The sequence below is a fragment of the Blennius ocellaris genome, assembly GCF_963422515.1.
Source record: "Blennius ocellaris genome assembly, chromosome: 13".
Classification (NCBI taxonomy): domain Eukaryota; kingdom Metazoa; phylum Chordata; class Actinopteri; order Blenniiformes; family Blenniidae; genus Blennius; species Blennius ocellaris.
Window position 1 is genome coordinate 16,376,792 of NC_137662.1, and position 16,272 is coordinate 16,393,063.

At 42.4% G+C, this 16,272-nt stretch overlaps 2 protein-coding genes across 4 annotated transcripts; one reads left to right on the plus strand and one right to left on the minus strand.

The window, feature by feature from the left end:
* Positions 1–1,336: 1,336 nt before the first annotated feature.
* On the minus strand, positions 1,337–8,409 carry LOC308138632 (uncharacterized protein). Of its 3 annotated transcripts, none has more exons than XM_080507841.1 (2): positions 8,270–8,409; positions 1,337–4,810 (listed from the first exon to the last, which is right to left on the minus strand). In XM_080507841.1, the coding sequence occupies exon 2, from the start codon at positions 4,687–4,689 to the stop codon at positions 3,016–3,018; it is 1,674 nt and encodes a 557-aa protein (XP_080363967.1). In that variant the 5' UTR covers positions 4,690–4,810; positions 8,270–8,409; the 3' UTR covers positions 1,337–3,015. The 3 variants fall into 3 exon arrangements, with proteins under 3 accessions (XP_080363967.1, XP_080363968.1, XP_080363969.1); XM_080507842.1 differs by lacking the exon at positions 8,270–8,409 and adding an exon at positions 6,599–6,720; XM_080507843.1 differs by lacking the exon at positions 8,270–8,409 and adding an exon at positions 5,573–5,622.
* Positions 8,410–11,071: 2,662 nt separating this feature from the next.
* Positions 11,072–15,361, plus strand: ftr14l (finTRIM family, member 14-like). The gene is made up of 7 exons (XM_080507953.1): positions 11,072–11,609; positions 11,707–11,802; positions 11,914–12,147; positions 12,273–12,432; positions 12,553–12,690; positions 13,254–13,390; positions 13,949–15,361. Exons 1-7 carry the CDS (start codon positions 11,211–11,213, stop codon positions 14,330–14,332), a joined length of 1,548 nt encoding a protein of 515 aa, XP_080364079.1. The 5' UTR covers positions 11,072–11,210; the 3' UTR covers positions 14,333–15,361.
* Positions 15,362–16,272: the final 911 nt, after the last annotated feature.

The window sequence follows — 16,272 nt, forward strand, 5'->3', positions numbered from 1 at the left end:
TAGGGAAAATACATCCACTGGAGGATAGAATTTCTAGATGTAGTAGGGGGTCACAATGTGATGTGTTGTTTACTACTCTCATCTCCTGGTTGGCTTGGAGGCATTTCAGTGTGAACTTTGCACATTCTCTCTGTGTATGCGTGGGTTTTCTTCAGGTATTATGGTTTCTTCCCACCGGTATAAAGACATGCTTTTGAGGTTAATTGGAGACTCAATGTTTATTTTTCATGTGATGAACTGGGTGTCCTGTCCAGTTCTGCTTCACCTAATCATTTAGGCTCAGCTCCAGTGAACTGCGACCTGGTTATGAATAAAAATGGAATAAACACTGAAATGAACAATATTTATGAAGCTCAGTGAAAAGAAGTTATGAAAGGTTAATTACTGTGCTGAAGACAAAAGCAAAATCCAACGTTTTACTCCAACAGCTTAAAATAGATGCTGCTCTGAATTTGCACTGTCTCAAATGTTTAGTTTGCTCAGTCAAGGACCAGACCTAAATCCCTGACCAGGCAACATGCATCGATCGGAGAAACGCACAAATTAATATTTTGTGCTCTCCTGTTCATAACAGTTGAAATTCATCTTAGTGGTTGGGATTTACAGTGATCCCTACATCCTATATACCTCTAATCCAACCAAGGGTCGATCTCAGCCAACTGTGGTGACACCAGGAATAGGTCACAAATCCATCACAGCGTAAACAGAGACAAGCATATACTTAAAAAAAACAAAAAACTATTTGTTATGCACCTCTTATGACAATATGATGAAGAGTATGTGTTGGACTTCTAGTTTTTCCTTCCTCAGTGATACAAACCAGAGCGCCCCTCTCCAGCCAGAGGCCCGATAACCTCTCGTCTCTGAACGCTACAACCGTGGATCCTAACCTTGAACATCTGCCTCGATAGGCTGAAGTTGACCTCAAACTGTGATAGAATGTAAACCAGAGTGGCCCGTGCGAGCGTGGGAGATAGCGCGTTTGTTTTCAACACAGGTCACAGGCACAGCTCCCAGGAGCTTCACCCACATATTCAATTACACTTTAAAACCGGGGCCGCTCTTCTTCCTGCAGGGGCCGATTCAGTCTGAGACTAAAGCGTATCAGCTGCAGGTCCTGTTGAAAAAGATGACTTGAACAACAACATTCAATAGTAAAAGAGTGACACCGTGTGGACAAACCTCGGTAGTACAATTAGTTTAAAAGTTTGGGAACATTCAAATGTTCAGCTTCAGGTTATCATCACGCACCTTAAATATTTAGAATAGTCTTATGATTCATTGACTGTACACCACATGAGAGTCAACAACCTTTATTTGTCCATATATGTGCCACTCAGAAACTGGGAAGAGGTGTTACAGGATTTGCCCTTAAGAGAAGTCTATATGGATCTTTTACATTTTTTTTTCTCAACATTTGACAAAAAATGAAGGGAAAAACAAATAGACAATATGGTCGTAACAGTGTAAACACATGGTAATATACATGAAAGCAAAAAATTAAAATAAAGGGTATCAGTGACATCAAATTAAAATGTAGGGTAAATTAGTATGAATAAGAACAAAAAAAACTCCTGAAAACCCCTAACTTTTTTTCTCAAATAACAGCTCGGCATACATTTCTACATAGCATGCAATAAGGCACCTATCTAACACAAGGAAGTAACCTATGCTACAGATTGAAGCACAATTGTTATCCAAATAAAAAGAAAATATTGCTCACCAAAATGTTCTCTCATAAAAGCTGTCTCTCTCTCTCATTCCCTTTCATAGAACCCAAGCCATGTCTAAAAAAATACATCAGTTTGTAAAAGATATTTTACACAGAACAGTAAATTGAGCAACATCTGTCAGATACCTGAAGGATCTGGTAAAAGTGAGGTTTTCCTCATGTCATCTTTTTTTAGGAATAAACAACTTATGTCTTTTGTTGGAACAAATTGTGACCATATCAACATGTACAATAAATCCTTACACCCTCCGCACCCGGTTGATTTAGATGAATGATTGAAGTCGTCTTTTATGAATATTTGGGCGGGAAAACCACACTGTAAATAATTGGGACACAATTCATAATGTCAGATGCTACCCAGCAGATTTTTATTCTCTAGTTTGCAGTTTTTATGGCTAAATCGCATGTCATTGAAGACTCGGGGTGTCCGCCAGTATTGCTCTCTGTACAAGTCTATGCAGCAGTGCTAAACCCAATGTAGACATACAAAAAACAGCCTCATAAATATACAAGATGGCTCATGTCTAACGGAGCCTGGTTCCAATAACAAGCGGCATGAGAACGCCTGCAACATGTTTCATCTCCAAAACTTGAAACAAATCAAATTCAGAAAAGAAAAAACAAGGTGGAGACAAACTGGATCTTACTATCAAAAATGTCATCTTTTGGAACAGCACACTAGTCACCTATACATATATATATATAAAAGAAAATCGCTATTTACATTGGATTTTTGATATTTTATTCACATGTGGTTAATGTGGGTGAAAAAGAATTAACTATTCAAACTGAGAAACAGTTGTAGTTCAATTGTGTTGGTAACTTTGAATAAAGTTGCAGCTGAAAAGCATGTGAGCCCACCTGAAATACCCCCCCACATGACAATGGCATGATGCATCACTCCAATCGCATCGTTTTCTTTGAAAGTGTTCCAAAGACGTCTTGAAGCACATGAAGAGACTCCTCACTACGTTATTACACGCGCCCTAAACCGAGGCACAAAGACCTGGGTTCAGCTCTCAATTACAGGCTGCACAGTCCTTCAGGCCGAGCGGTTTCCTTTCAAAGACAAGTGTTGTTACTGTCCGTTTTTGCTTCTCCACATCAAAACAGGCATGTGCTGACCTGACCTCTTGTCTATAGAAGTTGACCTGATGTTTCCCGTGTTGTGGCGGCGTTGAAGTGGGGACTACTGGTGGGAGAAAGACGGGTGCTTGGGGAGCAGGGATGTGTGCGCTTGCATGGGATCGCCTGTGTGTGTGTGTGTGGGGAGAGGGCGCTGGTTAACGTGGTGGGTTAACATGAATCTTATGATGTCTGGAGAGGGACGATGAATGGTTAAAGCCTTTTCCACACAGGCTGCACCTGTATGGTTTCTCAACTGACAGGATGCGCTGTTTCGGGAAGGCGTTGTTTGGGAATACCTTCGGCGAGGGGATGGTGGTGTATTCCTGCGGCTGTGGGGGCTGAGGCTCTGGCATCTGCGGCATCTGCGGCGCCTGCGGCTTGTTCTCCAGATGAATCCTCTGATGCCTGGTGAGCGAGGCGGCGACAGTGAAATGCTTGCCACAATGACCGCAGATGTAGCTCTTGCCATCCGAGTGGACTCTTTGGTGCCGTGACAGGGAGGAAGAATGATTGAAACCTTTGTCGCAGTGGTTGCACATGTACGGCTTGTCTCCCTGCTGGTGCACTCGCTGCTTTGGGGGAGTGGCGAAAGTCAAAGGTTTGCCAGGCTGAGGCTGAGAAAAAACGGGATTCTGCAAGTGGGTCTTGTGGTGGCGAGAGAGGGAAGAGGAGTGGTTGAAGCCTTTGTTACAATGTCTGCAGGTGTAGGGTTTTCCTCCGGCGTGGACTTGCTGGTGTTTCTTTAGATGGCGCTTACGGACAAAGCTCTTCCTGCACATGTTGCATTTGTACGGTTTCTCGCCAGAGTGGATCCTCTGGTGCTCTCTCAAGGTGGTGGCGGCTGCAAAACACTTCCCGCACTGCGCACACTGGTGGGGTTTGTCTCCGAGGACAACTGCTGCGTGGGTCTTCTGGTGCTGCTTCAGATTCGAGGTCGTGGCGAAGCCTTTGCCACACTGGCCACAGGTGTATGGCTTCTCTCGAGCGTGGACCTCTTGGTGCTTTTTCAAATGCCTCCTGCGCACAAAGCTCTTCCTGCACTGAGTGCACTTGTAGGGTTTGTCCTCTGAATGCATCTTCATGTGTTCTCTCAGAGTGATGGCGGCCGCAAAGCTCTTGCCGCACTCCGAGCATCTGTGGGGCTTGTCTGGCAAATGAATCATCTGATGAGACTTAAGGCTGAAAGCATCAATGACATCTTTGCCCATGATCTCAACTCCCGGGGGGACATAGGGCTTTTCTTTCATGTGAATCTTCATGTGCTGCTTGAGGCTCGCCTCCACGGCGAAGCTCTCGCCGCAGTGCACGCAGATGTACGGGTTGAGGTCCTTGTGGATCTCAAAGTGTTGGTGAAGATCGGCTATGCTGCCAAAGATCTCCCCGCACTCGTTGCACTGCAGGCCGTGGGCCTCATGGATGATCACGCCGTTCTCAGACTCGACCGTCAACTCCCCACCGTGGTCGGACTCCACCTTCACCACGTGTTCACTTTCTGTCTTGAGCAGCACCTCTCCCAGCAGAGTCTCACTTCCCGTGGTCTTGATCTCTGCTGCTGTGAAACAGTGCATGTCACCGTGTTCCACCTTGATGTAATCGTGGTCCGTCTCTGCTACAATGGCATCCACGCAGGCCACGGCCCCGAGGTCCGTCCCCAGCCCCTGGATCTTTAAATCTGAGCCATGGATCTCCAGCTCTAATCCACGCTTCTCCTCTGTCATGATCTCAGTTTCTGCTCCATAGTGTAGGTCGACATGGCTGTGGGCTATGACACACTCCGACCCAAGTGTGTCAAGGCCGGGTGTGTCACATTCAGTCTCTGACTCGGCCATCAGAACACACTCCAACCCCACGACCTCCGTTTTAATGCCGGACGGTGACTATTAAGGTGAATCGGGTTATTTGGAGCGTTGTTTTGTGGGCTGGCTCGCTGGCGTTCGTCAGCAAGCAAACCTGAAACAGAAAAAACAATTAATAAATTACCAATAACTACAATTTCATTAAAGGTCTTCAATTCTGTTTTTAACCTAATCTGGACAAATCTCACTTCTATGAAAAAACTAAACAAAAGGATGGTCAAAGCGTAAATTCAGCACTTCCTTCAACAATACATCTTCAATGCACGAGTTCCATTCAGGTGCTTTATAAGAATTTGCTAATAGAGATAAAATGACAAGACCAGGAGAAAAGGCTGGACTGTTTCACAAACCGCACAGAGATAAAAATTTGAACGAATGGGTAAAAACGTCTATGTTAACACAACACTGTTGAATGCATCGTGCACATAACTCAGGTAGAGTAGTGTAGAATGACTAATTGTTGAGGCGGAGAAAAGTTAGAAGTAAATAAGCTTAGGCTTCAACCCCACTCCTTTTTGGATATGTTGGGGCAGTATTTATTTATTTACTCATTTTCTGGCTTTGCTTAGTGCTTCTATGTTAATTTGTTTTGTGTTTTTATATACTTTTTGTAGTCGCTTTGAATCATTTCATTTGTGCCCACATGTCCAAGATAAACCTTTCTTTTGAAAAAACTAAAAAGAGCAGCACATTACCAGTGTTTACAGAAATACATCACTTCAGTGTGACTGTATATAGATAAATAACTAAACAGACGTTTTAGTGCACTGGTTTAGAAGAAGAGAGACAATCTTAAAAATACAAAAAACTCTACATGTTTTGGGAAGTTTTCATGACTATCTCTTTACACACCTACATGTGGACGTGTCCTTGAGCAAGATACCAAGAAACTCCAAGGAGCCTCCTGAAGGAGGACAAGCTCTGGCAGGGCTGCTCTGCTGCTGCTGTGTGTGAATAGTTACTAGTGGTAAACTGAATAAAGCACTCTAGAGAAGTCTGTTCATGATATAGAGATTGATGAAGAAGGCTATCCAACACTAAAAAAAGGTCGTTTCTGAATAAACATGGTATATGTTTCATACATACAATCTCCTGGTGGATTTTTAACTTGAAGATTAACTTATAAGTATAACTTTTCTGGGCGTATAGCTTCCGGATGAGAAAGCTGAATAAAGCACCGAGCTCGTGGCCTACTAAGTCAATAACAAGCGATGATATGAACAAATGCATGCCTTATTATTAGAATGAAAACATGTCATTTACTCTACTGTACACCCACAGGCCAAATGTTTCTGCTAAATTGTGCCTGAAAGAAAGATTGAGCTCAACAGTCACGTACATGGTGACGATTCATGAATCGCACTGGGAGGGAAAAAAATAATTTCCTACATAATTGGGTGTCATCGTTTGGTCTGAGAAGTATTTGTAGCATTACTTAGCAGGCTAAGTGTTGTAGGTGCTAGCCCCGACGAGCTTCAGCACACAGGCTAACAGAATTGTTGAAATCAAAGTGGAGCTGTTCATGATCGAGCCCTCCATTCTTCTCTTAATCCCCCCCAGCCTCAGCCTCGAGGCCCCGCACATGCCTCCCATCTGCGCACAACACCCTGTTTTATTAACAGCGACATCACAACAAAGAAAGGTGGACATTTAATAAGGCATGTTTTTGTTTTTAAAACACACCACCGCCGGCTGCTAGCTGTGGATAACGGCTACGAATAGCCTCCGTAGCCGCTAGTTAGCTGGCTACGGTCGACGGGGAACTGGTTAACGAGAAAACAGCATTGTGTTAGCCGCTAATGTGTTCACGATTTAGCCCGCTAACTAGCTTCACGCAAAACACCAACGAGCTGGGGGTCTTCGCGAAGACTTTAAAACTCACCGAATATTTGCGCGAAGACCAGTGTTGGAATCGAGTAAATTCTCGTATCTTATGTACTCGACCGACGCGGAAATTGTCCCCCTGTGCGAGCGTTAACAGGCCATCTTGTTGTGCCACACCAGCACTTCCAGCTAGCCAACACTACAGGTCGCCTAAGATGGCTGCCGTAAGCTAACGTCAGCTACAACAGCTTCCGCCATTCCAAAAAACACACTTAAAAGGTGAGCCAGTATATGCCCGGTCAGGTGTGTGCATGAAAGGGAGGGGACGACTGCAAATAGTAGTTAGAATGTGAAGTGACGCCAACGTATCGGGCAACATTGCGGGCTAACGTCAAGACAGCGAGCTAAGAACCACACCGTAACTGAAGTCTGCCTCCGATCGGGAGGGCGGCTGAGGGGAAAGTTGAGTGAAAACTTCCCTGCCAATAAGTTCTACAAACACCTCAAGCCAGTAAAGCCACCAATGTGTTGTAGTTTTCCAAATTCCCACGTGAATAAAGTTGCTTCGATGCAGGAGTTTCCATTTAATAGCCCTGATCTGAATATGACAAGGGTAACTCTGGATGGGATCGAGGTAAACAAATGTGTCCAATACCAATATGACAGTTGTCTACATTTCCATCTGGAGATCACGCGTCTCAAATTGTAATAATCTTAAGTACGCCGTCTTTCGGTGTTGATTTTACGTGAAGAGTTATCGTGTTACATCTCAATTACATATATAAATACAAGTAATGCTACTGTGAAATAAATGGTCAGAAATCGACATGATGAACGCGTAGCATTGGGTGCAACACATTGTTAGGGTTTGGCCGTTCAACCTTTGACAGGAAACCAGAATTTTTCCACTTATACTGTGCGAAGTTTTCCATCAGCAGCTGCCTGTGAGTAACCATTCCGAGTCTCACTTCAGCACTCGGGAGTTGGCTAGCCGAAACAAAGATGGCTAACCGTGAAAGCCCGGGAAATGACGGCTTTAATTACATAAGAACAACCCTAGGAGACTTATAAAGCGACACATGCTGTGTGAAATGTATAAACCGGGCAAATTGTCAGCTAAACGGGTTTTTTTTGTGCAGCCTGGGAGTGGCGGACGGCTCTTGGCGACAGCCCCGAAGCCCTCCTCTACTGCGGCAGCAAACAAACCGCACAGACCGCCTCCGTGGCGGCCTTGCTGCTGCCGTTAGCAGCTACACCCAGCCGTGCAGGCTACATAGCCACGATGGACAAGCTAACAAGCGAGCTAATGCAGTCAGCTAGCCCAGGTAAACGCCTCCCCGTCCACAGTCTGGCTGTTCCAACAGCGGAACGGAAGCTTTTGCTGAAAACAGCCCATCCGACCATGTTGAACCAGCCTCTGCAGGCAGGGACAAAGATTCACCAAAAACACGCCAAATCAACAACACGTCTCCCAAAACAGTGTGTTCTCAGTCCCCAACAGCGCCGATGTGATCATCTGCTACTCCAGCAGGACATAATGTTACAAGCAGAGCGAGTCAGGGCTGTATTTTTCCATCACAAAGTTCAAGAGACGCCACATACACCATCCGCACGCAGACCACATATTACAATATGTGCCATTATCCCGGGCTGAGCCTCAGTGTGGACAAGAGCCACGGAGGAGTGTGGATTTAGAGATGGAACATCACTAGTAAATGCACACACCCACCTTATTGTCCTTTTACTGTGTGAAAGCTGAAGAGATGAGAAAAATGAGGGAGAACTCCGGGAGGATGAGGGCTTTTGCAAAGCTGTAGTGAGCCTCGGCAAACTGCTCCAGAGCGAGTGGTGTGTGTGACTGAGTGTGTGTGTTTCTCTCGCTGGCTCTGTGTGCGCGTGCGTGTGCGTGCGTGTGCAGCTCGCGCCACAGCTCATCTGGCGCCAACGTCCGACCACCGACGCAAACGCTGACGTTCCAACGCAACTCTGAAAGCACAGACGCCCCCTGCAGGCTGGGAGGGTAAAGCGCCCACAGTCAAACTTGTTCTGCACGGAATACAGATATGAATGATTCGAGCTCCACCCAAAACAAGAAATGCTCGAGAAGCGGGAAGAGAGAAGCTTTTTTTCCCCCATCCATCCATCCATCCATCCATCCATCCATCCAGCCATCCATCCATCCACCCATCCATCCAGCTGATAACCATATCCTAGTACACACCTTCAACCCTAGCAAAGGTGATAACTGTTGATATATGTGTGTTGATAGTACACACTCTCATGTATATAGGTACATGCTGAACAGTTTTTTTGTTTTTGGATCCAGCTTTCTCATCACACATTACGACCATCATTTGAGAGCAGCGAATCGGGATCTTTGGACCAAATTTACCATTTTTTTTAAAATTTAAATGACCAATGTAGAATTTGGCTCGGAGCAGGTTCTGCTGATTGAAAAACTCATAACACAAATGCATTCTTCCTTCATCATCAACTTCAATATTTCACAATACTTATTGTACATTTTTCACTTTATATATTCGTAAAAGTAATGAATTTACATGGATTTATTTATTTGTATAATTTGAAGGCATTCAGAACCGCAGTTACCTATAGACCGTTTTTCATGTTTTGTATTGATTCTATAGAGATATATTTAACCAGATAGTCCTTCTTTAAAGGTCCCTGCATGCCCTTTAAAGATCTCAAAGGATGGTTTGTCCCAGTCTAATTCAAAAGATGTATTCTTTTCTTGTAGTTGGCGATATTCGGCAGAAGATTTGTTTTCATGTTTAGATACATTTTCCACTGCATCATAAAGTCTCACCAAAGTTCCAGGAAATTCATCCTTTTATGGTTAAATTTTTGAGAAATCTTTTTTTGTGCAAAACAACCTCAGAACTTTATTTTAACCATGTTTGAGTATTTTGGTAAGTCAGACTTCGCACACGTCCTGAGTGTATTGACCTCATTGTTCTCAGGGTTTGTTTACTTTTACCAGTAGTGCTCTGAATGCTCAATGGCTGTGTTCAGTAAGGACACTGAAATGTTCTAATTGCGCAGTATCTGGCTGGAGCAAACTGTTTTTGTCTGTAGTGCCGCTTTAGACCCTGATCTGCAAACCAGTGGATGGATTATAATATAACATTCCCTTGAGCCAGGAGGAAACATGAAAAGCCCCACTCACATGTTTTCAGCACCCAGACTGAAATAGACTCAAAATAGTCACAAACCATGCAGATTGGTTTTGTGGTTATTTTGAGTCTCAGCTGCTTTTGTTTCGATTCACTTTATGTAAAATTCATAGTTCTACAAGCTTATAGAATTAGTTTAAAACTAGGAAAAAAAAAAAATCTGTTATGACCAGATTGTCCAGTTGTTCACTTTTAAGGAAAAGCACCATTCATTCTTCTAAGTTATTCCTGATCGCTGCCCACCAGGTGAGGCAACCACACACAGGAAAACATGCAAACACTGCCCAGAATTGAATCATGGTCTTGTTGATGTAAAAAAAACTCGTCCTTTGAAAAACTGAACGTTTTTCTGGTAAACCCATCACACTTGAAACACTCAGGAAAAGCAATCATTGACGTTCACAATCGTCAAACTCTGTCCTCTATTCAATTTCACCCACCAAGGTTCAAAGCTCCTTTTACATATTTACCAAAGTATTCTAGATTTTCTTAAGATTACTTAAATTTTATGTTTAATAATGATTAATAACAATATAATATATTGTTAGGATTTTGTGTGCAGCTTTTTGTTATCACATGTATTCACAAAATAACCACAAATTACCTTGGAAAGCCACCACAAGCCTCAAAAAATAATTCTCTCAGTCTGACTGTATTTAACATATTTCTTCAGAGTCAGTCACATATTTAGATGAGCTGAGCTGATCAGTACTTTAACTCTCATACTATTGGTTGTTAATAATGGTAATTTATTAAACGTATTAACATTGGTCTTATGATGTTATATGGTAAAATAGATGATCTCTTCTTGTGATGATATACATATTTTGTGGAAATTGGCTGTAGAAAATGCAGAAAGATTTTTGGCAGGTTGATGGCACGCTACCACTCTTGTGAATATAACATTTGAGGCATTCTGTGCAGTAATAAACTCGTCCCACAAGATGATGCTGTTTTCACATTGCGAGGTGCTGAAGAAAAGATCGCTCATGAAACCACTATAGTGCACAGTCAGATCTCAGAGGTACTTATGACAGAAGCAGTTATGGGTAAATTGTTTTTAAATATGAGCTTTAACAATAAAGCCTCCTTCCCTTTTCTGGTATCATTTTCTCCTCGCCTTCTTTCTCCACCCACCTTGTTTCAGACATTAACACCCATTTCCAGACTAACAAAGGTCCAACCAGGAATACTGGTTTTACTGCGAGAGTAAAGTACATAGCAAACATTCTGTCACACACACACACACACACACACACACACACACAGTGACGCAGTTTCACTGAAGCTGTTCACTACTGGGGATCATTCTGCCTCTTCATACCTCATCCTGCACTCATATTGTAAAGGTCTTTCTTCAATCGCTGATCTCAACACATTTTTTGAGCAACTGAATCACCTGTGGATTTTAATTTTGTTTCAATATCTGCTGGATTTGTTTTTTTTTTGTGTTTTTTTTAATCTATTAGTGAGAAAATGTCTCACCACGGCACTCTGGATCTAGACAGAAGCACCAGCGTGGAGAAATACCGTCGGTCCACTGGTAGAAACCAGCCCAGGGTCGAGGCCAAGGATGGAGAGGTCATGTGTGACTTCTGCACAACGAGGAAGCTGAAGGCTGAGAAATCCTGTCTGGTGTGCCTGGCAAACTACTGCGAGGATCACCTGCATTCGCATTACGAATACCCCGCGCTGATGAAGCACAAACTGGTCAAGGCCACAGGTCAGATGAGAGAGAAGATGTGTGCACAACACGACAAGTTGTTGGAGGCTTTTTGCCGCACCGATGAGACGTCCGTGTGTGTTTTGTGCATGATGGACGAACACAAACACCACGACATCGTCCCCGCCGGGGCCGAGAGGACTGAAAAACAAGTGAGTGCTGTCGTTCCACAGTTGAGGTGACGTGAGCACTATAAATAACAGACCTGCTGTTAGTCAATCTCAATCCTAATGTACTTCTCTTGCGTAGAAACAACTTGGGGTCACGCTGCACAGATCTCAAAACAGGATTGACCAGAGAGTTAAAAAGTGGCAGGATCTCAGGCAAGCTGTGGAAGCAGTTAAAGTGAGTCACACTCATCTGAAAATGTGAATGAAAGAAAACGGAGTTATAGTTTCAAATGTGGCGGCTCCCCCACTCACGCTTCAACCAGCTCTTTCTTTCTTTCTCGTGTAGCACTCTGCCCAAACGGCGCTGGAGGAGAACGAGCGAATCTTCACTGAGCTCCTGCTCTCCATAGAGAGGAAGTACAACGAGGTCAAGGAGATGATTCGCGCCCATGAAAGGACCACTGTGACCCGGGCCGAGCTACTTCTCAGCCGCTTGGAGGAGGAAATTACCCTGATGAGGAAGAGACACACCGACCTGGAAAAACTCTCACACACTGACGATCACATACACTTTCTGCAGGTGAAGATGATTTGTAACGTCAGACCTCAATCAGAATAAAAACCTTTGACATATATGTGATATTTCATCTACAAGCTCATCTCTATTACAATACCACTTTCTTCTTCTTCTTTTTTTTTTTACAGAGTTGGCAGTCTCTGTCAGGCCCTTCGGGTTATGAAGATCTGAACAACGTCAGTGTTGTTCCTAATTACTCTTATGAGTCAACCAAGAGAGCCATTGCAGCACTGAAGTTACAAGTCGAGGAAGTCAGCAAGACAGAAATGGGCAAAATCTCTGGAGCAGGTACATATATTTGTAATTTTTTTTTTTTTTTATCAAAGTCTCCCTGCAGAACGATTCCCCTCACAAGGGAAATTCTTCTTAATCTGTGGATTCTCATGGTTTTAAATTCCGTCTTCTTAGTGAAGGAAGTTCACGTCACAAAAGAAAGCGAGGCGAAAACCATGGCCATGTCAGAATCTGTTCTGATCCAAGACTCGAGACACAGTTTGGAGACCACAATAAGAGAAGAACCAAGGACAAGAGAAGACTTCATGAAATGCAAGGAATTTTATTCACAATCCTGCATTTAATCTGTTGTGAAACTCTTGATCTGTGTTGAAGGAGAAGGGAGCAACCAGGGCCTGAAAACTGATAATCATGGTTCCACGTAGCATATTTAACAATGCGATGATTGCACCATGTGGTTAACTGAGTGAAACTCACACAGGAGGCATGACGCTCGCAGAACTGGTTTGGTCAAACATAAGAAAGCAAACTTTTTTTGAGCCAGTGATACTGAAGCAAACACAGGTGATCTAACTACACATTTCAACAAGCTGATTCATGGACTTTACAAGGATGCGACTGACTCTACTGAATTTCACTCTATTTTTTAGTTGAAACAATGTTTTACTGTGATGTTACCATGCTATGAATGTAAAACAAAAAAACAAAACAAAACAAAACAAAAACTACACATACAAATGATTTATGGAAATTCATCACAAACTAAGGGGTCACCTAATTTTTAATGGTCACATAATGTAGATATTAGTAAAAAAAATTAAAAAAATAAAAGTCCCTAAAATGACTGAGGAGTTTTGTTTTTATTCTACTTGCAGATGCCTGCCAATTGATCCTGGATGTCAACACCGTCCACCCCAGCCTCCACCTCTCAGAGGGCAACAGAACTGCCACAATGAGGAGTGAGCCAAAGAACTACCCCAGACACCCGGACAGGTTTGACTTCTGGCAGCAGGTGAGATTCTTATTTTTCATTGAGCAACATTCATAAGACAGAAAGAGGATCTGACCTGCTGCCAACCAGATAATATGTATCAGGCTATACGTATATATTTAAAAAACATTTTATACACAATATAATGAGTTTTTGTTTTGCTTTGGAGAAGTGTGTTGTCCCGTGTTTAGATATGTTACCGCTTTTGTTGTAATTGCTATCTCACCGTTTGTTGCACAATCAGTATGTTTTCGAGAACCAGGGTTTTCAAAGTGTGGGAGGACTCACAAGACAAAAAAAAAAAAAAAAATCTAAAAAGAGTATACATTTTCCCTGGGCCATCGCGAGACACAACTATGGATAATTATGTGTCATCTGCATATGAAAGTTGATGCTGTGTCCCTAGATGATAATTTCTGATGGTTACATACTGAGTTTAAAGTTGTTAAAAAGGTATTCCCAAGACCCTCGCCGCCCTCTATAAACCAGAGACCAAAGGTTCTTACATTTCATTAGTAGAAGCTATGTCATCTATCATCTCACCAGCTTTGCCTTTAATGCTGCCATCTTGTCCACCAGGTCTTGTGCAGGGACGGTGTGAATAGGACCCGTTGTTACTGGGAGGTCGACCTGAAGGGCTCAGAAGTGGATGTGGCTGTTACCTACAAGGGGATCCGTCGCAAAGGAAACGATAATGAATGCAGCCTTGGTTGGAACAACAGATCCTGGAGTTTCTACTGGTCTGATTCAAAATACTCCTTCACACACAACAATAAAAGGACAGACTTCGCAGGACCAGTGCCGTCTCGCGTTGGCGTCTACCTGGACCACGCAGCAGGAATACTTGCGTTTTACGGCGTCTCTTCCGACATGCGTCTTCTCCACAAAGTGCAGACGACCTTCACTGAGCCCCTGTACCCTGCGTTTGGTCTTTGGGGCTTTGGTACTACTGTTAGAGTGTAAGAGAGAGGCTACAGCATGAGTGATTTACTCCATACCTGCCCAAAATCAGGAATATTTCTGTGAAATTGGGATTTCTTGCTTGTTTCAGCATTTGCTACAAGTTGTTGTATGAGTCACTGCTGTAGTGGAAAAAAAGTAGAAAGAAAAAATCACAGAAAGGCGAGTTATATATGTTACATGTACATTTTTTTTTTGGTATGGTATGAATGAAGCCTGTAAAATTATGTTGCAATTTCCAAAACATGCTGGGTTGTTTATTTGGTTTCGTTTTTGGACATGTTGATCCTAAAGTTACATAAAACATCTCTCTGTGATCATGTAAATAACACATCTCGTTCAAAACTGACAATTGATGACCAAGAATAGTCGATGTCACCAGATCATGTAAATATGAATGGAGATTATTTCAATGTATGGCTAACTGTGCTCATATTTCTACAACGGCATTGCATGTTTCATTTTTATTGTGAATAATTATGTTTTTAACCCAAACTCTTTGAAATGTGTCTGCTGAAGAGGAGGGATGCTTTTCTGACGATTAAATTACTCACAAGAGGCAAATAATGCATTTGGGAAAATAGTAGAAGTATTTTAAGGCTCACTGTGAAACATTTAATCTTTCCATATTTCCACATGTAGAAATTTAACTCTCTCCTATAAGCATTGCAACGTTTATTGTGTGATTGACAAATTATAGTCAAGCAGAACATTTTTTTTATTTTTTTTAATTACGTTGAATCATCATGACATAGTACAACTTTTCTGATACGAGCTACATAATTGTGGTATTTTCTGGTTCTTCAATAAACAAGACAGATTTTTTTCAGGCGTGTGTCTGAAATGTTTCTAGGAAGTGAATAGTCAGCGGGTAATTTCTCGTGAGTGATGGAATGCAGTCCTATTTCCGTTTACAAATTACATTGACTTGTTAAACTCTACTGCTTTTTTTTTAATACTTTTTTTTACATAAACTAAGTAATCATGTCTTCCATATATAAAACATGCATTTTGTTTTAACTAATAGCCCCTTTTCAAGCAGTTGTATATGTGAAATTGTGGAAAATAAATAAATGAACTGAAAAATGAAATGAAATGTCTCATCAAAAGCTTGTGATCTTTAGTCAGAACAAAAGAAAAATATATCAATCTGTACCTCAGATGATCAAAATGCAGCACAAGAACAATGAACAAGATCATCCATCCGTCTTCTACACCCTCTTTATCTAATTTATGTCTGCAGGGGCTGAAGCCTATCCCAGTTAACATTAAGTCAAGGGTACAACCAGGACAGGTTGTCAATCCATCACTGGGAATTCAGAGAGACAATTACTCACTCCGACTTTAGAGTCACCAAATTACGTGACATTCATTCCTTTGGTTTGGAGGAGGATGAGTATATCCAGAAAAAAGACCCACCACAACACAGAGTAAGACTTAACAGCAACATGATCATTTGACCTGCAGGAAAGACTTAAACAGAAATCCAACATTGTGACAAAGTTGCACCAATTTCAATCATGTGGGTATTTACATAGACTAATATAAAAGAAAAAGGTCCTGACAGAGGGAAATAGATTAGATGTGCCAAACATACAGCCAGAAAGGGCCGACCGCCACACAGAGGGTACATCACAGCCTGTAGGTTTCTCATTTATTTAGTGGGTGTGGTAATGTTTTAGTTAGACGAGCCAGACACAAACACCCACTCATTTATCACAAGCAATGTAGTATACGCATGTGGTGCAGTGAATTCATAAAAACGTGCATGCTGAAGTCTTCAGAAATGGGGTCTTGAGAGTGGTGTGTTGCTCAAATGAATTTACAGTTGCAGAAAAACTGAAAAAGAAACTCTGCATCCTGCGTCAAAGACATTGTTTTTGACATTGCAGTGCGTAATGCATCAGAACGTATTGATTAAATTATATTTTTCTTTTTGAACT